At 56.3% G+C, this 23123-nt stretch overlaps 2 protein-coding genes across 4 annotated transcripts in view; one reads left to right on the forward strand and one right to left on the reverse strand.

Moving 5' to 3' along the window:
- Positions 1 to 18886, forward strand: part of TMEM104 (transmembrane protein 104) — a 59659-nt gene extending 40773 nt beyond the window's left edge. For 2 of the 3 annotated variants that reach the window (XM_008588265.1, XM_008588264.1), the window contains 3 exons: positions 1756 to 1849; positions 16330 to 17097; positions 17135 to 18886. In XM_008588265.1, coding sequence (XP_008586487.1) covers positions 1756 to 1849; positions 16330 to 17090 — 855 coding nt within the window. In that variant the 3' untranslated portion in view covers positions 17091 to 17097; positions 17135 to 18886. Of the gene's footprint in view, positions 1 to 1755; positions 1850 to 16329; positions 17098 to 17133 lie in introns of all 3 variants that reach the window. The other variant, XM_008588263.1, reaches the window with a different exon arrangement.
- Positions 18887 to 22428: 3542 nt separating this feature from the next.
- Positions 22429 to 23123, reverse strand: part of GRIN2C (glutamate receptor, ionotropic, N-methyl D-aspartate 2C) — a 13200-nt gene continuing 12505 nt past the window's right edge. Inside the window, exon 14 of the mRNA XM_008588269.1 lies at positions 22429 to 23121. Coding sequence (XP_008586491.1) covers positions 22868 to 23121 — 254 coding nt within the window. The 3' untranslated portion in view covers positions 22429 to 22867. The remainder of the gene's footprint in view (positions 23122 to 23123) is intronic.

Genomic DNA, 23123 nt, shown 5'->3' on the forward strand with positions numbered 1-23123 from the left:
TTCTCCCTCTCCATCCTTCAAAAGAGAAATTCATCAGTGGAAAGTTTCCCTGAGGTGGTAATTTTCCTAAATGACTTGCTGATGGTGCCGCACAGACTTCCTCCGCAAGAGTTGGTGGTTCTGCATGCGATACCATGTCCCCAGCTCCTCTCCCTGGGCCTGAGAGGGGTCTGTGTGGGCTGCTCGTTGCTTCTGCCAGTAGAGTCCCTTCCCTCTGCCTTCCCATCACCCCTAGCCTAATGGAAACACTGACCCTTCCCCCTCTTCTGAATGGAAGCAGGGCTATTCAGAGGCCCCCAGAAGAAAGCTCTTCTTTCCAGAACTCTCTGAGCCCTGGTGACTGCCAGGACGCCTTCTCCATCCCAGCTAATTAGAGCCTTTTCCTTAAGCGGCACTTTAGTCCTTCGCGTCATTTATTCTCACAGTGATAATGGGCTTGGATAAGAGGTCACAGTTTCTCCCACATCGTGCTCTCCTTGCGGGTGGGGGCAGGATGGGCCTGGTCCCCCTTCTGTGGCACTCCCGCCTGCCTGTCACGAGGACTGGCCACTGGGCTCAGCAGCTGTGATGGATTCACCCAGATCGCAGGGCCAGAACCTGGGTCTCCAAAATGGCCCCTCACCCCACATTCGTTCAGGCTTCCCAGCCGTCTGCCACATCTCTGGCAAGTGTCATTAGCATTAACGTGATAAAATGGCACAGTGTAAATGTTAATAAGGTCTGATGCCTCGTGCTGCTTCCGAGTGGCAGATTGGAAATGGTACCGTCATCTTAACTCCAACGAGCAGCTTTTAATTCTGCTGCTCCCTGAGCAACCAATTTGGTATGAAAATCCTAACCTTCCTCAGTTCTCTCCCCGAGTCTTTACTGTGCCACGTTTACCCCCCATTTTCTTTTGCAAATAGTTTTCAAATTTCCCAAAGATCAGTTTTCTAAAACAGGGTTAGATTTTTTTTTTTTTTTTTTTTTTTTTTTTAAGTAAACACTCACTTTCCCCTCTTCTCCAAAGAGAAGAGAACCGAGGGGGGCCAGTGCCAACAGGCACCCACTCCTCTGACTGGGTTCCATCCCAGCCCAGGCCTCGTCACTCCCATGTTCCCAGCTGCGGGTCCTTTTCTTCCTGGTCCAAGGGAGGTGCCTGAGTGATCTGCCCTGGAAGCTCTTGTCCTCTGGGCTTCTCTCTAAGCTGGAGATGTGGCTGATGTACGACTCCTGATCACTCCTCTTCTCCACGCCCTTCACGGGGGCGTCCTCTCTCTGTGCCGCCCTGTTAGGTCTCCTAGGCGCCTCCCCCCGTGTCCTTTCTTCCCCGTGAACAGTGAGGGCCAAGGCATGTCATGTGTTTCTTTTGGATCTTCTTCTTCGTGCCATTTTGTACCCAACCCATGCTCATAGCCAGCTGAGTGCTGGGCATGTGGCTCCTCAGTCCTCATCTGCTGCAGAGAGCAGAATCGAGCAGGTGGCATCCCGAGGACAGTGCCGGGGCTTTGCCTAGAAAGTGCACTAGTGTCCAAACAAGCGCGAGTAGTGGCAGAGGAGCATGGCCCTGCGTCTCTCATTCCACCCCTGGTGCTCGGCACTTACCCAAGGGGACGCTGTTTGACCCCTGGGAGCCTCTGCCAGCCCAGGTGTACACCGAGTAGGACCGGGCCTCAGCTGCAGAGGCGGCTGTGTGAACAGCACGTTGTCCCCGTGCGACAGTCTGCAGGGTGCGGTCAGCCTCTGCCCTCCCTCACTCTTGTTTCCGTCACCCAGGCTGTCTTCACTCTCCTCCTCGGACCTTTCACCTTCTTTGACGTGCAGAAGACCAAGTACCTACAGATCCTCACCTCTCTCATGAGATGGATCGGTGAGTCAGAAACACTTCGATTCTCGGCCCTGTCTCCCTCGTCCCTTCTTTCACCTTTTCTGCGAGGCCATGTGAGCCTTCCCGCTGTGGCTGGGATGGGATGTGGTTTCCATTGACTCAGGTCTGTCTGGTCCTTCGATCTTTCCAGAAGGCAGAGAGGAGGCAGGTACTCTGCCTGCCTTTTAGTAATAGGGAACTTTATTGCCAAAAAAGATAAATGACTTTTTTGAGGTCACATAGTGTGGATGGAGCTGGGGCTAGGACCTGGGACTGCTCATTTTGGGGCCAGCCTCTTTTTCACATGACCACGCTGGGTCCCCACTGACCCACAGGCTGGCAGGTGGGCTCCCGAAGGCCTGGGTCGGGCTATGCCCGCTGTAGGGTACAGGGGCAGCACTGCTCTGCATTCTCATGGGCTTGCTGTGGCATCACTGAAACCCAGCGGGCTGTGTCTCTACCTCCCAGTCCCTGACCACCAGGGTGTGAAAAGACACCCTATCCACAATGACTTAAGACTGACACTTAACTGAGCAAGAGTGCCATTGTCCTCAGCTAGAGCTTGGGGGTCTCTTCCCCCTAAACCGGGTTGGCAGTGGGGAGCTCGTTCACTTCCACCACACCATCCCACCAGCCACTTCCAGGAAGGGGCCTGCTGCTGACCCACGTGGACACAGGACAGGAGGGTGTGGGAGCCCTGCTGCCCCCTGTCACCAGCACGTGATCAGCATCAGCTGGATACTTGGGCTTGGTCTAAAAGCACAGAAGGCTGCTGCTGTCTGACAGGAGGGCCCGGGCAGAGTGTTGTGTCTGGCCTCCAGGAGCCTGAGGGCGCTCCCCAGGAGCTTGCTTGCCCCTTGGCACAGGGCTGCTACTTCCTGACCATCTTCCCCAGCCCCCTTTCCCACTGCATTCACCCCTTCCCCCTCATCAGGACTTGGGAGCGGGGCGGAGCAGTTCCTTTTGCTCCTGATTCCACACTAGGACTCAGCAGTAGGTCATGATGTGCCAAGGGCAGTTTCTGATCCAAATGACGTCCAGCAGTTCTAGCACCTCCAATCCCCTGGTTCCCCTGACTCAGATCCCAGCATAAGGAGCCAGCGCACATGGGAGTCCTGGCATCTTTAGTTGCAAGGGGCTGCAGTGGTCAGGTAGCCCAGCCCTGCCCTGCAGGAGAGGCTCTGCAGCACAGGGGACCAGGTAAAGCTCCCGCTGCACTCAGAGGGGAAGTATGTCAGTGCCGGAAAGTTCTTCCTGCCTCAAGCCGAGCCTGCCAGTCTGTAACTTCTTCCCACTTTTGGTTCGTCCTTGCAAGGAAATGAGAGCAGGACCAAGATGTGTGATGGGGCAGTACTGCAGCCCACAGGAGCATCCAGGTGTGGGCTGTCAGGCCTCTAACCTGATGGGTGCATCCCATCATCCAGCCGACATGAGGGAGCGGGAGGACACCTGTCGGTACCTGCGTGGGGTGAACTCCTTGTCGGATCAGTCGGTCGTATCACGTACTGACTAGCAGGCAGCTCTTCCCATATTTCATTCACAAGTTCCAAAGCCCTGGGTTAAATTAACATGACCTCCTGGGAAAACATGAGAACTCGTTACTTAGTTCATGAGGATCGAACTAGCTCCTAGGACAGAGGTCGGAATGGAGCCTCCGTGGGTGCCACGAGGGACTGTGTCTAGAAGTCGAGGTCAACAGGGATCAGAAACACCAGCCAGCCACGCTTCTCCTTATTTCTCTGCTTGTATGAAGTATTTGAAAGCCCTAGTGATCTTCAGAGGAAAGTGTTTTCTCAGTAAAGTAGTATTTGGGGAAAACTATTCTTCCTTCTGGCTTCGCTGGCCTAATTCCATTGTTCCAGTCCCTTTGGCTCCCTGAAGCGAGGGGTATGGCCCCAAAAGTCTGGCCCCTGCGCTGCTCAGGATGGGCTGTCTTGACCTGCTGCATCAACGGTGGGAAGGGACTTGGTAAGCACCAGCACAAAAGCTGAGCTGCTTCCCGTTTCCTTTCCCTCATCCGGGAGGAGAGGAAAAGAGAAGGGAGAGGTGGAGGGGACGCCCGTGCTGTAGTGAGCAGAATGGATCCCCTTGTCAGCCCAGAGGAGACGGCCACCCAGATAATGACAGTTAATGGTGTCTGTAGCCCCCTGCACCTATTTAGTGCAACAAATTTCTCTCTGCGTCTGCTGAGCAATACATTCATTAAAAGGAAGAAGGTTGTGAACAGGAGAGGAGGAGGCTGACTGTAAATAAAGAGCAACTGTCTCAGCACAGGAGGCCAGATGTACCCCAGACGCAGGTCAGAAGAGGAGCCGAGCTGCTGTTGCTGGCAGGACATGGTCCTGGAAGGCGGCTCACACAGCCCTTGCTCCCTTTCCGTTCTGCTGTCAGAGACCTCTCCTCCCCCAGGATCAGGCGCTCGGTGGTGAGGCCAGATGTACCCCAGACGCAGGTCAGAAGAGGAGCCGAGCTGCTGTTGCTGGCAGGACGTGGTCCTGGAAGGCGGCTCACACAGCCCTTGCTCCCTTTCCGTTCTGCTGTCAGAGACCTCTCCTCCCCCAGGATCAGGCGCTCGGTGGTATCAGCAGCTCGCTTGCTTTAGAAAATCGACTGCTCTTTCCCCCGACGGTGGACCAACCTGTTCTCTCATGAGGCCATTTTGCCTCCTCTCCCCGCATCCAGATCCCCCTACCCCAGGGCAGCAGGACGGCCGCAGTTAGCCCCAGGCACTGCAATTGGAACCTGGAATTTTTGCCCACTGGGCCTCGTCCCACCCCATTCCCCTGTCCCCAGGGGGGCCCTGAGGTTTCTGGGTTCCCCGAGGCAGCCCTGCAGTGCTACGGAGAGGTGACAGTGGCTGTGACCAGCTCATGAAGGTTATCTGCGCTTGTATTTTTGGTGGTGACATTGTCGTCTTTGCAAGTCATTTGCCACTTCTCTCCCTTTGATCCAAGAGATAATCAAATGTCAGGAGCCTGTTAGGCGAACTCTCTCCAGAGTGCTGCCATGGGTGACAAAGCACAGGCAGGACAGTCTCAGAGCTCTGGGCTTGAAAAGTAAACCTGCCTGTGACACAGAGCTCTCCGCAGAAAGAAAAATCACCCAGTTAAGTAAACTAAAATGTAGCTGAGTCTAGGGTTCAGTTCCCAGCTGGGGGCATTGGAAGCACCTGTGTTTTTCTTCTCAGATCTGGTGGCAGGTGTTTTCCTCATCTGACCCCAGGCAGCAGCAGGTCACCAGGAATGGCAGAAGGGAACGGAAATCATAGGATCCTCTGGAGCCACCAAGCAGCACAGAGTAGACAAGCCCCCTTGGGGGAGGGACCTCAGTCTGCCTATTGGACGTTTGCAGGCCATCTGGGAACAGGGGCTGGACCCCACGGAGGGTGTCTGTCCTCTGGGCAAAGCTCAGCCCAGGCAATTTTTCTGGAACTCTAGGGTAGCTAAAGGCAATGATCTCAAAAGCCTGTTTGTCCTCTCAAGTCTCTGCCAAGTTGTCAGTTTGCAACGATCTCCCTTTTCATCTTGCCTCTGGAGAGCAGCTGTGTGGCCGCGTGCCCTGCACGACCCTCCCTTCTTTCCCACACTCCTGCCCGCACACCCTTCCGCTTCCCCTCCCCAGATTAGGGCCCAGCCTTTCCAAGAGCTGAGTGGGGAGCTCGGGGGGGCAGTAAGCTGGCCTGGGTTCCAGGAAGACAAAAGGGAAGAATGAGCACCAAAGGGACCGGAAAATCATAAATAAATGTGCTGAGCCGGAAACTTTCTTGCACTTAATTAGGAATTTGTTCTGCCATCTGTTGAAACAAGGCCGGGGGACATTGCTGGCCCCCAGCTCTGCTGCAGAGCCTGCAGGCCAGTTCCTCCCCGGGCTTTTGCTCTGGCCTTCTCTACTTCATTAGCCCCAGAAGCCCCCTCAGGCTGCCAGAATGGGGCTTAAAGGGTTAAATGGCCTTTATAAATAGCCACCTGTCCAGGGAAAATGCCAGAATGTGTAACAGGTGCCAGTGTTGACTCATTTCCTGTGCTCCCCAAATAAGTTCTGGGAAACCAGGTGGTCAGTTTGGGAGACCCAGATTGCACATGCCCCTGAGTGCACGGAGGGCCTCGGTTTGCTGTCCCCAGCAAGTAAGGCGGCTGTCCAGGCCTTAGCAGGCCTCCTGGCTGCTCCTTTGTCATCCAATCAGTCGGCGACCCCAGGCGCTGCCTCGGATCAACCGCAGGCTCCCGATCATGGAGCTTCAGCTCTGGCGGTGGTTTGTGCCGGGTGCCACACTTTCTGGTTGTCACACTGAGCCTCCTCGCTTGGTCCCCTTCAATGTGGGGCAGATGGTCTCCACTCCCAGCATGCACAGCAGACCCTGCCTCCCTCAGCCGGCTCCCTTGTCTGTGCAGTGGCAGTGAGGACTGGTCTCGCTGAGCAGCCATGAAGATAAAGTGGGATCACATATAAAGTGCTCAGGAGCACAGTGCCCAGCACCTGGTCAGCATTCAGCCGTGAGCCACCATGAGCATCCCCCTCATCGTCATCTTGGTTGGCCACTGCATCCCGAGAGTGGCCTCAGAATGTGCCCCCCTTGGGGCTGGCTATGATATTAGGGACATGACCTCAGCCACCTCCAGAGAGGACTACAGTGCCCGGTATCCACACTGGGGGTTCAAGGTGAGATCTTGAAGCATCACTGCTTGGCTCTGTACAGCTCTCCTCTGCGACGCCCCAGCTGTGGTCCCTGGTTCCCACTGGGAGGGGAACCCTACCTCAACCACTGTCAGGGGAGCTCTGAGCCAGAGAGAAGCGACAAGCATGCCCCTCTTTGGCTTCTAGCTCTCTGTCACCAGCGGATGGGCCATGGACACTGAAAGAGGTGCAGCTAAGGGGCTGTGCCTCGGGCCCACAGCCCAGCAGTGGTGGCCACAGAGTCTGAGCCTTAAGCAGCCCAACCCACAAGTATGGGCTGCTCCCACCTGGGATACTCAGCAGCTGCCCAGCAAGGAGCTCTCAGGCTGGAAGGGGCTGTGACAGCATTGTTATATTACTTCAGTCCCATTACCCTCCCACTTAGGGACATGAACAGCTTGCTCAGCTCGGGGTGCCCCATTTGGCATTATTAAAAATCCGATTCTTTCTAATAAAGGCTGCTCTGGAGCGCCGCAGCCCTCTTCGGGCCTGGGTTGTGGAGGACCCGCAGGGCTCCCTTCCCTCTGATTGTGTATTCAGAGCACACGCCACACACAGCCTTCCCGTCTCTGTGTTCCCCTCAAAGTGGGTCAGGCGCCGTCCTCTCCAGGCGTTTGTGGATGAACTTGNTTACCCTCCCACTTAGGGACATGAACAGCTTGCTCAGCTCGGGGTGCCCCATTTGGCATTATTAAAAATCCGATTCTTTCTAATAAAGGCTGCTCTGGAGCGCCGCAGCCCTCTTCGGGCCTGGGTTGTGGAGGACCCGCAGGGCTCCCTTCCCTCCGATTGTGTATTCAGAGCACACGCCACACACAGCCTTCCCGTCTCTGTGTTCCCCTCAAAGTGGGTCAGGCGCCGTCCTCTCCAGGCGTTCGTGGATGAACTTGAGCCTGCCTCGTGAAGTTTCTCAGCCCTGCTCTCTCTACTCCCCACCCCCAGCAAGAGCCAACAGGGCAAGGTGGGACTCGGCAGTAGTGGCAGGAGGCCCCCAAGAGGGACTGTCCCCTGGGAACATGAGGGCTTGCTTGTGTTTACCTGTCCCCAGATCCATGCCTGGTCTCTGTGCAGTGTCTCCTGGTGGGACTGCTGCAATCTGTCACTACCAGCAGCCAGGGGTCTATGTGTCTGGGCCATCTGTTGCCCACTGCTGCCAACTTGGCGTTTGAATTCCTTCACATCCACTGAACTAGTGCTTCTCAGAGGTCCAGGGAGGACCCCCCCCCCCGCACACCTAAAATGAAAGCAGCACTTTCAGCACCTTCTGCGCATCCAGACAGCCTGCCCACTCAGCACGCCTGGCCCTGTCACCAGCCCTGCCCTCACCAGGACTGTGCCCCCTGCCCACCCTCCCTCTGGCCCACTGCCCAGGACCCTCCTGTGCTGTTCAGTGTCCAGCTTTCACTTGTTACGCCACCAGTGGAAGGAACCCAGCAAAACCTTCTGGGTATGTTTCATTTGGGTCTTAATTTTATTCTTGGTTTGTTTCTTTGACATTCTCTCTGCAAACACCGAGGTCAGTTTATAGGAGAGGAACCTGGAGTTTCTGTCTTAAGGCTTTTAGGGTAAAGTGGAAACTTAATTAAAGTGTGCAGGAGAGTAGCCTGCCCCATGCTGCTATCACACCTCACATTAGCATGAGCCAGGGTTGACCTGAGGGTTCTGCTCAGCTTGAGCAGAGGCTGGTGCTCTTCCGGCTGCACCTCTCTGAGCAGCTGCATTGTCGCCAGCTCTGATCTGCGTGCAGCCCCGGCGTGTGCAGATGCTTCCATTAGACGAGGACTCCTGTTCTACCCAGGAGGTTGGCGGGCCAGCTGCTTAGACACTGACAAGGCAGGGGAAGATAGGTCCCAGATGACCTGTGGTCAGCGGGTCAAGGTGTCTGACCCGACAATGGTTACAGGCCTGGCCTCTGCGCAGAGTTGGGCTTTACACGGGCAGGTTAAACCTCAGCCCTCGACAGAGTCAGGCAGTCACATACCCCTGCAGAGCTAATGTGCCCCATAGCAGCCAGAGCTCCAGAGCCTACGTTCAGACCAGGAGAATCCAAATGCCCTTGTCCTGGCATCACCTCTCCCTGTCTCCTTTACTCTGTCTCTCCCTCCTGGTCTCTCTCTGCGTCTAGCTGGCTGCTTGAGAGGGAAGGCTGACAGTGCCTGAAATTTTATGTTTCTAATCTCCTTCCTGGCCAGCAGCCAGAGGCCCCTCAGCTCTGCCTTCCCTGCGATTACAAACTGGGCTTGCTCTGACAGCTTAAAAATGAAAAATTGAGACGCTACCTTCCTAGGTGCCACCTGCACGGTTTCAAGGGTGTGGGAAGCTTGAAGGGTGAAAAGCAAGAAATCCTGCTTCCTATTTAAGACTTGATTGCTTCAGAGACTCAAATTCCTGCCCTTATCTACTGCTGCCTTCTCCTGCCACACGTGGAAAGAGGAAGACTCTTCTCTGTGTCCTTTGAGGTAAATAACTTAGCCACAAGGTAGAACCTGCTCCTGTAAAGTTGATTATTTCAACACTTTTCTCTTCTGCTCCTGTAATGAGGAGCGGACAGAGCTAGAATCCTCCAGAAAGCACAGAGGTTGGCCCAGTGTGAGAACGTAGTCAGACTGGCTTTCAATTCCGTCCTTTCAGCAGAAATCAAAGTGAGTTTGGAATGAGTTGACGTATGCTGTAGGCAAGGCCATTGTTCACAGAACATCTCACAGGCCTGAGATAAAAATCTCACCCAAGGCCAAGATGCTTTTGGAGACAAGCACGTCGTGTGGGGAACTTCTTGTTTTCCCCAAAGGGGACTTCTCTCGGGCAGAGACCAAGCCTGTCCTGTCTCTTCAGAGTATACGAGGGGTCTTCAAACATTCATGAAAAGATTCATATTATCTTTTAATTCTATTTTCCAAGGATGATTTGAAATATCCTTGTACACAGGAGACCTGCAGCCTGTGCTCGGGTAGGAGGGTGATGACCAAGGGAGCCCCCAAGAACCCATCTTACTCATCCTGGTCCAGAGAGCCTCACACTCAGAGTCTCCCAGAGACAGAGTGCTGGGGACAGCTTGGCCTTGAGTGGCCAGAGGAACACTGGGTGGGGCAAGAGGAGGAACCAGGAATCCTTCTGCTTCGCAGAGCAGGTGTGAGCAGCCTGTCCGGGGTCCTCCTCACCGTCCATCCCTGACCCCCAAGATTAGCTGGTGCCAGTGATGGGTGTTCCTGAGAAGTGTTCTGGCAGCAGCTCATCCCGGCCGGGAAGGTGGGTCACTAGTGTGAGCACTATCCCCTCCTTAGAGCACAAGAATTAGATGAATGATGGAGTTTGGATGTGTTGTCCCCTCCAAAATTCATGTGGCAATTTGATCCCCAATGTGGCAGTGTTGGAAACTGATTGAGTCATGGGGGCGGATCCCTCATGAATGGATTAATGCTGTCGCTGGGGGAGGAGGGATTAATGAGTGAGTTCTTGCTCTATTAGTTCCCACGAGAGCTTGTTTGTTTAAAAAGATCCTGGCACCTTCTCTCTCCCTCGCTTCCTCTCGCCATGTGATCTGCTTCTACCTGCCGCCAGCTGCCTGCCACTTTCCGCCATGCATAGAAGCAGCCTGAGGCCCACACCAGATGCAGCTGTCCCAGAGTCGTAAGCCATGTAAACCTCTGTGCTTTATAAATTACCCAGTCTCAGGTGTTCTGTTATAGCAACACAAATGGTCTAATGCAATGAGCACTCGGGACTGACAAGGGTCTCCTTGCCTGCCTGGGAGCCGGGCTTTCAGAACATGAAGGAGGTTTCTGCAATGGTAAAAGGGACTCACATGGTTTTGAGCTTCTGCCGCGGCCCAGGCTCCACCTGGCGCGTCACTGCACAATCCTCGTCCATCCCCGTGTGCCCTTGCCATCATCTCCATTTTTAAAGGCAATGAGATCTGCCCCAAGATTACAGTTAAGTGGCAGAGTCTGTCGATGTAGGATCGTTGTTGAAAGATTTATTCGTCCTTTGTTGCTCTTGGAAATGCACCATCATCTCCATTTTTAAAGGCAATGAGATCTGCCCCAAGATTACAGTTAAGTGGCAGAGTCATGACTTGAACCCAGGATAACTGGAGAACTTGAGCTTGTTTAGAAAAACAGCCTCTCTCCCTCTGGACTTTCCCAATGATACCACTTCTAGGAACAACACTCACACTTCCCCACTGCCGGGCTTCTGGCTCCAGCCTACCAAATGTGGCTCCCCTTTCACCCCTGGCTGGTCTAATGACTTAAGGAACAAATGCCCTGTCACCTACTTCTGTTTCTAGGGCCAAGAAACTGCTTGGTCTCCAGTAGTCCTCTGCTCTAGCCAGCGTTGCCCCATCGACCCATCCCAACCTTCCTGATGACCCAGCTTAAGGCAGAGACACATCCATGGCCTGCACCCTCCAAGGGCAATGCAGCAGTGATGGGGGTGCCAAGTCTTCCCCCAGACCCAGCTACCTGTCTGGAGTGCCAGTTCTTGAGCTAGTGTGGGCATGACGCTGGCCATTCATTATCATTAGCCCTGGTGTGATGATTCTCTGCTCGGAGAAGGCAGTACCATCCTCCAGACAGGCACCTGGACAGGTGGCCTCCTTCTGGCATGTGTCAAAGCCAGAACCATGCACGGGGCTCAGTGAATAGCATGGGGTTTGAGGCAGCCCAGCCTGGAGCCTACGCAGGCCGGGAGGCATCTGGAGCCAGATTCACAGGTCAGGGTTGAGGGGGCAGCTCTCCAGGAAGCAGGCCCACCTGGGAAAGGCACGATGCAGCAACTGCCTTGCAGGAAAGCCCAAGGCTGCCAGCGTGTGGGAGGAAGCCAGTCAGATGCACCCTGGGCCCTTCCAGTCATGGCTTTAAGAGCCTCACTGATGACTCACTGCTTGTTGTGAAAGTGTATCTTGACATAAAATATCCCCTTGACCGCCACGCTTGAAGTCAATGACATCTCCAGGAATGGAAAGCTGATACGGACATGAACTACTGACCTTTCCTTGGCTCATTCTGACACCCATAAACTGGATGGGCTGTAAGCCATCTGGTCCCGAGGCCTGCACCCTGCAGACGGGCATGTCGGTCCTTGTGTGCATGTCACTTTCAACTTCCCTCCTCAGAAAGGGAAGGGTGATGTTTTCTGCAAACTAGCTGCTCATTGCTCAGGGTTGGTGCATGTTTTTATCTCAGCTCCTGCAATAATGACTTGCCTTCTGTTCCGTCTTTCTCACTCCGTCCCGAGGAGTCAGCTATCGGGAGGGGAGACGCAGGCTGCAGCTCAGGGTGAATCAATATGGGGAGGCCAGTCTGTAGGACTTAGATCAACTGTTGGAACAGGTCTGTGTGCAACCAGCACACCTCGGTGGGTGGAGTCATGGGACCTGGGGGGCGCCTGACTCCTGGTCATGCCCTGCACCAAGCTCCCCCTACTAAACTACAGGCTTGTAAGTGGGACAGTCCCAAAAGATCTTTCCAGTCCCCTTTGATGCCTGGGTCCCCCTGTGGCCCTCACCAGGTAGTCTTCTACCCTCGGGCTTGGACACCTCCCACTACAGAGATGTCATCATCCACCCTGCCACTGGTGTGACCAGTTCTTTCTGTTCTTGTCGTTTGTCTCCTGGAACCTTCCCCTATGGGTGCCCTGGACTGTAGGTTCCAGAAGGACAGGGCCCGTATCTGAGCACACTATCCCCAGATGATCACAGTAGTGCCCAGCACTCCGTGGAGGCTCGGTACATCTTTGTTGAACAAATGAATGAATGAATGAGCTCAGGGTTGAGCTCAGGGTTGTAACTCCTGGTTGAGCCCAGGGGTTACACAGAAAAAGCACAATTGTTTTTACGTTGACTGCTCCTCAGATGTTAAAAGAATTTTCCTGTCCCCCTTGTCACCTTGCAGCTGAGCTTTCCGAGGCCCGACAGCCACTCATGTGACATGGTGTCAGGCCTCCCCTCTTCCCTCCCTTCTGAGCCCTCCTGGCTCCTCACTGCTTCTCCGCACCCCCTGCAGTGTCACTTCCAGTGTGGAAGGCAGGTGGATATGGATTCTTTGAGCAGGGCCTGTGATAGGTCAGAGAACAAGCTTGACCAGCCCTGCCCTTGGGGAACTATAGACCCCGCTCAGGGGCAGACTCCCTTGCACATCTGGGAAGTCCCAGATTTCTGGTCACCAGGATGTCTGGGGAGCACTCGCTGCCCTGTCCCACCTCCGCATCCATCTGCATCTCCCACGCACCCCAGCAAGGTGGGCGGCCGGGCCCTGCGCGTTGGTGTGTGCTCTTGGAGACCTGCTCCCTGCCGCGCATCCTGGCAGGTCTGTCGCTCACGGCCTGTCATCCTCATTTCATCTTGATTTATGATCAGATCTAATGAGTTTTTGGAACAGCTGTCTCCAGGGGACAGGGCAATTAATCTAGGAGGTGGCTGTTGAATTCCACTCCTCCAGCAGCCAGGGGAGGGAGGAGCCTTGACAGAGGGGTGTGGCCACAGGTGCAGTCCCCAGTGGGCAGTGGGGGTTGGGTCTCATGCCACTGGTCTCGGGACCCCTCGAGGTCAGAGCCCACCTGGACCTCCTGCTCCTTTCCCTTTTCTTTGTCTCTCCATCGTAACCTGAGGTTTAGGGTAGTGGTACTGGTTTCCTTTGAACTTACCAGTTCAGAAGCCAGGCTGGAACATTTTCCTTCCCTCTCTACTCCCAAGGGACAGAGCCCAGCGCCCACCTCCTCGTGGAAGTGGGGAACCGAAGGGCACTGTCTCTCCCTGGGCCGCTTCCTCAGGGAAGCGGATCTCCAGCCCACCCAGGCACTGAGTCAGGATCCTCAGAAGGCCGGGAGGTTTGCCGTCTCCAAAGCTGCCGGCATTTCTGTGCTGCCGAGCGGAGCATCCGGGTGTGCTTCTGACGGAACCGTGCGGGCGTGACTAATGGGAGGGAGGACACTCACGAAAATCCCACATGCCCCCCTGGATGAGCTTGTCCCCTCCAGGTGCTTTTTGGGGAGCTGCAACCCCACAAATCAGCCACTTTTCAACACTCCTGGAATTGCCTCCCAAGAGCTTCTGGTATCTTTTCACTCCTGGACGGCAGTAAACATCCAGCCTTTGACGGTAGATTTGGTTTTTGGAAATAGTTGTTTCTGGAAATAGACTTGTTTGTTTAAGAAAATTGAGAGAACAAGATGCATAACTAATTTAGGTAGTAGCATTTGAGTTAAAATTAATTATGGCTAGAAGATTGTGAGATAGCTTTTCTTATCACCCATAGCCATGGCTTTGTAGGAGATCCTGAAAGTTCTAGAAAGTGTCCCACGTCATCAGTAACATAACAGTGCAGCCTCGCAAGACAAGTACTCTGGAGGACCCCTGTTGTAGTATACATTCTGGGGTGTATATGTGCACGCTTTATAAAATCAGTCTCATTCCTTTGGGAACCTACTTCATAAATTGGTTTATTGACAACAAGGACAGCCCTCTACTAGGACTGTCCAGGTAGCTTGCCTTGAAGGAAGGGAGCCAGTTTCTACCTGCATTTCTATCAACTTCGTGGGGACTTGGGGCTGGAGAGAGCAGCCAGAGGGGGCGCTCGTTCACAGGCCTCCCACCGCTCACCAGACTGGCCGAGCACAGAAGCCAGAGCACTTCTCCACAGGCCTCTTCCCTAATTTGTGCCAGCCAGCTGGGGCCAGGAGCAGCACCCGGTCATGAGGTGGCACCCCAAGATGGTAGGGCAGACCAGGATTTGAATCTTGCCTTACAGCACTGTCCCCTTTGCCCTGACCCTGCGCCCTACCTGCTGTGACAGAGCCGTCTGCTGCAGCCTCTTGAATAACTAATCACCAGGCAGCCGCAGGGCCCCCTGTACACACCCCTGACCCTGCTCAGCTCTGTTTTGTAACCCTTCCTGGCCCAGGACAGACTTTCTGGCACATGGAGACTCCACCTCAGGCCTGTCTCACCTTTCCCCGGGCCCCCCTCACATCCTGCCCCAGCACACCTCCTGCGGTGCGGATCTTCCACAAAACCTCTGCTGCGCCCACTCCTCTGGCACCCACCCCCAGAAACCTCTGAGACAAGCCAGACTGCCTGGGGCCCTAGGCTGTCCCCGAGGGAGCAGGGAGGCCCTGAGGTGTCCTGTGCCCCATCCCCAGAGGATGAACGCAGACAGCTCCCTGGGCTGAGACTTGAGGGAGGAACTAGGTCACTACTTCCCCTTGACTGACCAGAGCTGGGAAGAGTTGTGACGCCCTGGAGCAGCAGGAGTCACAGGGCCCTCGGAGTCAGGAGTCGCGGGGACCGAGCGGGCTGTGAGAGTCGGGAACAAATCACCTTTTTTATTGGCAATTTTCACAGGCCTGTTCCCACGCTCTTCTGCTGTCCCCGACAGTGTCAGGCAGATCTGATTAAAAGTAATAGATGAAGATTCTGTTCCACTCCCAGGTGTCGTTGTGGGAAGACTTTGGTCTTTCTGTGGTCCCAGCAGAACGGCCTTGTCCCTCCAGGAGCCGGGCAGTACGACAAGGCCGGAAGGAGACCATGGGGGTTCCCCTTCTCCCCACCGGGAAGAGCCCTGAGCCCTTGACCAGGCAGCCGACGGGAGCAGCCGAGCTACGTGCTGTCCTCTTCTAGCCACTGCTTTTGCACGTTGCCCACCAAGGAAGGTCACATGGGCTCATGGGCTTTACCTGAGGGACCAGGGCACAGGCTGGAGGGGCTGTCAGGTCTGTTCTGAACAGAGACAGCAGGAGTTTGTAACCTCCAGGATGGAGACAGGGACGCCTGTGGTTTCTGTGTGTGAGTAGCTAACAATGGCAGTTTTAGGCCATCTTAATAGCAGATCCTAGAGCAACACAGAAAGATCCAGAAGTGGCATCTTCTCTGAGTTCTGGGAACTTTGATTGCACACTTCTTCCTGAGCCCTGCTGGTGTGGGTGTTCTGCTCAGCCCTGTCTTCAGGGAGCTTACACTGTAGAGGACAGGCTTGTGCAGACTGGCCCAGGCCCAGAGGGAGGGGCATTGTGAAGGCTTCAGGGTGAATCCACCTGGTCTTCATCAGCCATGGAAGCCCCTTCACTCTGAACAGGCCCCTTGCCACCTCTGCAGCAAGTTCCTGGCCCCTCACTGTGTCATCTGCCTCCAGCCTTGGTGCCAGCAGCTCAGGATTCAGCAGTCCCAGCACCAGTCCTTGGTGCTGTTTCTTCTCTGGAGTGACCACTGGCAACATCCTGCCCCTGGCCACCCACCTCTGCTCAGGGTCCCAGCATCCATGCCTGTTTGCCCTCAGCTGTGTCTTCCGGGTGCCCTCTGCCCAGGAGGACACCTCCTCCCAAATGCTGTGGGCCCCTCTGCCCTCCACTTCCCCTCACTTCCCCCAGCTCCCCAGATACACATTCTTTAACCCAAGGGAAGGAGAATGAACAAGAGTCCTCCCCACCCTGCTCCCTGCCGGGAAGCTGGCAGAGCCCCTGAGAGAGCCTCTGGGCAGTGCCTGAGCAGGACTCGCCCTTCTCTGAGAAGACAGAGCTGCTGCCATGGTGCCAGGCCACCGGGCTGATGACCCAGTGCAGCCCTGGCCCCTGTTGTCATGGCCAGGCCCCCTGCCGGGTGGGAGGGGGGAGAACAGGACACGGAGAAAGAATGCAGGGAACGCTCCTAAGATCAGCAGCCACTCGACCTGTCCCGGGATGTGGCTGTTGGGGTCGCATAAATCTGTGTTTAATGACGCCTTCTCCTGGCTCCAGTCCCTCCACAGGCCCCCCAGAGCAGAAGTCGCCCCAGGTAGGGCTATTTCTGTCCCCGCTGGCTGACCCTTCTTGTTTTCCAGCTTTCATCATCATGATCGTGCTGGCACTGGTTCGCATCGGGCACGGGCAAGGGGAGGGTCACCCGCCCCTGGCCGACCTCTCAGGGGTCCGGAACCTGTTTGGGGTGTGCGTCTACTCCTTCATGTGCCAGCACTCCCTGCCGTCCCTCGTCACCCCCGTCTCCTCCAAGCGCCACCTCACACGGCTGGTGTTTCTGGACTACGTACTGATCCTGGCCTTCTACAGCCTCCTCTCCTTCACTGCCATTTTCTGCTTCCGTGGCGACAGCCTCATGGACATGTATACCCTCAACTTCGCGCGCTGCGACATCGTGGGCCTGGCTGCTGTCCGCTTCTTCCTGGGCCTCTTCCCTGTCTTTACCATCAGCACCAACTTCCCCATCATTGCCGTGACCCTGCGCAACAACTGGAAGACACTCTTCCACCGCGAGGGTGGCACGTACCCGTGGGTGGTGGACCGCGTCGTGTTTCCCACCATCACCCTGGTGCCCCCCGTGCTGGTGGCCTTTTGCACCCACGACCTGGAGTCCCTGGTGGGCATCACAGGAGCCTATGCCGGCACCGGCATCCAGTACGTCATCCCTGCCTTCCTGGTGTTCCACTGCCGCAAGGACACCCAACTGGCCTTTGGCTACGGAACCGTCAACAAGCACCAGTCCCCGTTCCGCCACACCTTCTGGGTGGGCTTCGTGCTGCTCTGGGCTTTCTCATGCTTCATCTTTGTCACGGCCAACATTGTCCTCAGCGAGACCAAGCTCTGATGGCAGCATGCTCCCAGAGATGGGAGGGCTGGGGGCCCCTCCCCCACCTCCCCACCTGCAGAGCCAAGATTCAGTTGCCTCCCTGGTCCTCACGGGGCAGGTGAGGCAGGGCTCTCAGAGGGGACCCTCTGTGTCTCCAGCTGCGGGTCTTGTCCCCGCCCAAGACTCCACCCAGTCTGCACCTGGCCTCACTCACCAGGGCAGCGCTCCTCCCAGGTCCTCCTGCCTGGGGTGGCGTGCGGCTGCTCCCAGATTCCAGGACTCGTTACCAGAATCACCCCCTCTGTTTTACAACATGCTCCAATCCCCCCACCACCACCACCCCACGGCCAGAGCAGGCCCGTTCCTCTGTGTGGTGGGAGACGCGGTGCTGGCACTGCTGCTATTTATACTAGAGCCTTTGTCCCCTCGTCCTGCCTCCCCGGCCCCTCCTGCGTCCTTGCCTGGGAAATGCTCCACTAGCAGCTGCTGCCTCATCAGAGGTGAATCCCAGGCCCTAACCATCCTAACCCAGCTGCCTGTGAGGGCAGGGCCCACCTTCCGCACCAGGCCTGGGAGTCGCTAAGTGCCACTCCTAGGGGAGGACCTGGAGAACGGGAAGTGCTAATTGGCACCAGGGCCCTGGACCAGAGCTGTGATGGCCCTTGCTGTGGGCGCCAGCTCTGGAGCAGCAGGCTGGATGCCATGTCCCTTCCACATGGGGACACAGCAGCCTGTAAGCTGGGCTTAAAGCCCGGAGCTTGTCATCTCCAAGAGGCACCCTCTGCTACCCTGGCTGCCCCGCCAGGGCTCCCAGGGCCTCCTGCAGTGTTGAGGAAAGCTGCACCCACCTGCCACCCTCAGTGGCTTGGGAGCGCCCTGGGCATGTGGCAGTGCGAGAGACCCGTGGTTCCCACCCTCCAGGAGGCCAGGCCTGCAGGGCAGCAGCCTGGCTCGGCCACCCTGCTCCTGCTCCAACACTAAAAGCAGCTCCCGTTAGAACTGGGCCGTGGGTGCTCAGTGTTCACGCTCTCCATGTCCCTTGGATGACACGGGGTTGGATGGGGCACTGCTGCCATTCCCGTGGAAGAAGACCAGGTTCCCAGCCATCTCCCACTCAATCATGCATGCGCCTGCGGGGCCGGCCTCTGTGGGCACACAGGTGACTTACTGAACTCTTCATTTCAATGTGCCTTCTCCTGCTTCAGGACCTGGGGGTCCTTCCTCACACTCCCTGGCTTGCCCCCAGCCCTGGGTCTGGTACCACAGTCCCAGAGCCCAGAGCAGCTTGCCTCGGAGCTGCCTCTGGCAGGGGTCTCAGGCCCCTGCCCCTCTGTCTTTTGATTTCAGTGCCTTGCTCGGCCCTCGTGAGGGAATCTTTGTTGCCTCCTTCCCCCTGTGTCTCACCTTCTTCAGGCCTTGGACAAAGCAATGGTGCCGGGTCTCCTGTGGCCCAAGGTGATCTCAGGGCCGGGCTGTGTGTGGGGCGTCTGCGGGCAGAACAACAGGTGCAGCCCGTGAGAAGCCCTGGCTCGTAATCGGCCTCAACCTGCGCTCTCGCTGTTCACACATCAGCGGTCTCACAGCTTGTCCCCACACACCGTCCTTTTCCATCCAGGTGAAAAATGAACACCCCTTCCCCATCTGCCACTGTGGCTTCTTCTCAGGAGGCCCTGCCCTGGCATGGGCAGAGCCCGGAGAGCACCACAGTGCTGAGGCCGAAGATAGCGAGGACCTGGTCCATCCCCCTGTGGCCCGGGCCCTCCCTGGAGCTACCTGGCTGTTTGCTGAAAACTCAATTAAAACATCTGTACTTACCCTTCGCCACCTACATTCCCTCTTGCTTAAGGACAAAGCAAATTAAATCATCCTGCCGCCCCAGGCTCCAAACCAAATTTTGGACGCAAATTTATTAAAAAATAAATGAAGCCCAGGTTGATTTATGTGACAATCTGGAGCCATGTGCAGCAGTAGGTTTGGGTGGCTGCGGGTGGCTGTGTCCTCTCCACCCCGAGCTGGGGCAGTCCTAGCCCTGGAGAGAATTGGCCCAAGGTGACCACACTGCTGATGCCAGGGGGCCCTCACCACCACCACCGTCTGGTTTCTTTGCTCTTTCGTGTCATCTGCTGTCTCTCCTGCTAAAGGTCAGATAAGGTCACCTTCCTCTCCACTACTGGGCCTCTGCCACTGATAGCCGGTGAGGGGGGCTCAGGGCAGGGAGACGAGGATCCCAACAGTGAGACATTTTATCAACTTGGCAAGATGGGCAGGTGAAGCTGAGGTTTCCATTTTGCAGATGGCCCCTAGGGTCAGTGTGAGGAGGGCAGAAGAGGATGTCTGCCCAGCCTGGCCCCAAGTATGAATGTCGCTGTGGATGAGATCTTAAACTCAGCAGCCTCTGCCCACCAGCCCCAGACTGGCCCTTGAGGACAGGCCAGGTCAAGGTGGGAATGAATGTTCTTGCCTTGCTCCCCACCGAAGCACCATATCCACCTGAGCGCCAGAGCCTCGTGCCAGCAGCTCCTGGCTGTTCCTCACCTGAGGCCAGAGAGGCAGCTGCAGACTTATAGATGGGGCAGATGGGCAGGTGACAGGCTGAGAGGCACTGCTGAGTGGTGGAAGGTTAGCAGTAGGCACCATGCCAGGCCTCTAGCCACACAGCTGTCCTTGCCACGTGGGGGCCGGGAGCAGCCTCAGCAACAGGCAGAGGCTAATGCCAAAGTGATGGAGCAGAAGTGGCTGGCAGTGGCAGGCCTGGGGAAGTGGAAGGCTGAGACCAGCCTGTCTAGGGGTCAGAGTCCTGAGCAAGGCTGACTCGTGCTCACGGCCACTGAAAAGCCGGCTCTTCAGCCCGATCCATGGCTGCAGGAGAGCACCTCGCGATCCCTTCTCCTGGGGCTGATGGTGTGGACTGCAGGCTGGAGAAGGGGAGAAGTAACTGTACTGAGGGCCTGCTATATGCCAGGGCACAGTGCTGGGTACTTTCTACGATGACCAAGCCGTCAGACCTGCCACGTACAGGCAGTGAACCTCTGTGACATTCTGTCCTCCCTCCTTTGTGAAGTGCAGTGGTAATACCTCTATCACTGGCCAGGTGTGGGCATTAAAGTACTGAGCTCAGTGCCCAGCACAGAAGTGCTCAATAAAACTATTATTTACTTGTCACTTGCCAGCCATAAGCACTTGTAGCCAAGGACCCCCGGACTTGTTTAAGGCTCCAGACACCTAATTAGTTTCCTAGCCTCCTAATGAGATAAAGGTCATCTTGTAGCCACTGCCTGCTACAACTGAGAAACAGGAAGTTGACCTGAATTCTTCAGGGTCTTGAGGCTTTTGGGGTCTCTGGTTCCCCAATCCCTTAGGAAGCTTAAGGACAGCCCTCCCGTTTCAAAGAGCAAGACAGGCTGGTCTGGAGGGTCCTCACCCACGACATCATCCCCACCCTGTAAGGTTTGCCCCTCTCCCAACACATGCCTCTGGCTCCCTGGGAAAAGCTGGTGGAGGCCATGAGCCACTCAGCAACAGCTATGGCAGCGGCAGGAGGGAACCGGGTTAGACAGAATTTCCTACTCTGAGACTAGTGAAAAGTGCCTCTTACGCTGTGTTCCACCAAGAGAAAAAAAACAGCATTCCGGTGCCTGGATCTTCAGGTCCTTGTTCACAGTACTTTCACATCTGTGGCCTCACTGTCCCCTCTCCTCTCCCCTGCCAAGCTTTCTGCCCTCCCTTTTGGGCAGGGGAGGCAGGGACATCGCGGCTCTGAACAGGAGGGCAAGAAGCCGGGCCAAGCCAGCTCTGAACCCGCAGGAGGCATCTTTCCTGCCCCCGTCCCCCAGGGCCCACGTTCCCCCAAAAATACCTTCCTAGAGAAGGAACAAGGCAGCCAGCACCGGGCCCGAGGAGCAGGAGCGGCCCCTCCTTGGAGCCAGCAGCAGGCTCAGCTCCACATTTGGCTCTTAATTACCTTTCCAGCTCTTGGTTATTAATGATCTTGGGCAGCAAGCGGAGCAGTCTGGACCTCACAGCTCCTCCCAGCCTCACCTGCTGCAGCCTTCTGCCCAGAGTTCTGACTTGGGGAGGGTGAGGGGATCAGGTCCAGGGGCTGGTGGCCAGCAGTCAACATTCTCACCACCAGTGGCCGTGGTGGAGGTCAGGCTCCCTTCCGGAGTGCTGGCCTCCAGCACTCACCTAGACTCACACTCCCCACCCTTATCCAGCATCTGAGTCCAGCCCATGAAATCCACAGGACAGAGAATGTGAAAATTGACTGTCATGGATGGGGCCACCTATCCTTGGGGTGGTCGGACTCTCTGGCCAAGAGTGGAGGTGTAGCTCACCCTGCCATTTCAGCCGCTGTCACCACACTTCTCACAGCCCCAACCCAAGCAGGGAGTCTTTGGAGACCCGGCTTCCAGGAACCAGCACAGAGCTGTGGGAAAGGGTACTGGGCAGAGACTCCCCATGGTTTGTGTCCAGCACGGCCCCTCCCCCACTTCCTATTACATGGAATTAGTCTGCCCTGCCTCCACCCATCCTGTGAGGACAGCCCAGCCCCTGACCTCACCATCCTCAGCAGTTAGGAAAGGGTCTGGCAGAATGGATGGTGCTCACTGTGTTTGTGGAATGAATGGAAGGATGAATGCTGGCTTGCTCCACAGAGTCATTGTGGGGGATCAATGTAACTGCAGATGTGAAAATGTTGAAAACTGTAAGCATCCTTTTAGACGGTCCAGCGCCAATGATGTGTGACAGAGAAAGGAGGTGGGGCTGGGAGCCCCAGGGGGAAGATGAAGGACGGAGACGGAAGGCAGATTCTCCCACCCAAGAAGTCCTGGCACCAGCAAGGCTGAGCCATGCCTGACCCTGGAAACCACCCGTGCCAGGCTTCCAGAGCCACAGAGAGAATGCAGCCAGCCAGGGCCCTGGCAAGCTGGCAGGCTCCCCACAACAGACCTTCTTCTGCCTTTTCCATCAGGATGTTGTCAGGCCCTCAGGGGGATCCCTGGCAGGGCAGGACAACCACATTCCTTGGCACAAGCCTCCCTTTTCAAGGAGACTGAGGGATAAACTCCATCCATGACCACCAGAGCCCCTGTGCTGAGCACACTTGTCACATCTGGCACCAGGGCAGGTGGGAACTGGTACTGAATACCAAGCGGCTTCTGCTGCCCAGAGCACTCCTTCAGCCTCACCTACTCCCCGCGTGCCTCCTGGACAGTCATGAAGGTAAGTTTCCTCCAGACAGAGCTGCCCACCTGCTCCAGGCAGACACCCCACCCGAGATGCTCCCATGATGCTCCTATTGCCCACAGGCCGTGGTGTGCCCCTCCAGGATGCAGAATGAGGCAGCCAGGATCAGTGGGTTGTAAAAGGTTGGTTTAATGTCCCAGGACTCTGATGAGAAGAGACTCCAGCCGAGTGGATCAAGAAGTGGAATAGCCTGCCCCAATCCCAGGGTGCAGCCTCCAGCCCCACACCAAGCCCACGGAAGCCATGGCCAGGCACTGGCTAACACCAGGGCAGGGAGACCCTCATAGGTCTGAGCCCCACTGCTCCCTGTGACTCCAGGCTAGGTGGGTAGAACTTTGCATGATGAGGGGCCAGCAAAAGCCCAGCCCACACCAGGACCTGAGGCTGCTGAGGTCACTGAACTGACCATGGAAGACATCATCTGTCACCGGGGTCCCTTGGCCAGGATTTCATGGTAGAAACCAGAAAAGCTCAAATCTGCCTGTCCCCTAACTCTGGCAGCACCAGGCAGAGAATCCAGCCAACCAGGAACCAAAGTGGCTGAAACCTCACACTTCTGACTCCAAGCTGGAGATCCGCCTCCAGGTGCAGGTTTCCGGGAAGCCTTGCGTCCCACAGGCTACCCTGCTGACCTCTTCCAGTCCACCCCTGTCCCTGTAACCTGTGCCCAGCCCCAGGGTCCTGCCCTTGTGCGTCGGAGGCCCCCAGGCCCCAGTGAACCAGGGGCTGTGGCTGGCACAGGGTGGCAGATGAGAGCAGACGGTCCCCCAGCAGAACGGCAGGTGGGCATGGGCGTGCAGGCAG

The sequence above is a fragment of the Galeopterus variegatus genome, unplaced genomic scaffold, assembly GCF_000696425.1.
Source record: "Galeopterus variegatus unplaced genomic scaffold, G_variegatus-3.0.2 Scaffold4752, whole genome shotgun sequence".
Lineage (NCBI taxonomy): Eukaryota > Metazoa > Chordata > Mammalia > Dermoptera > Cynocephalidae > Galeopterus > Galeopterus variegatus.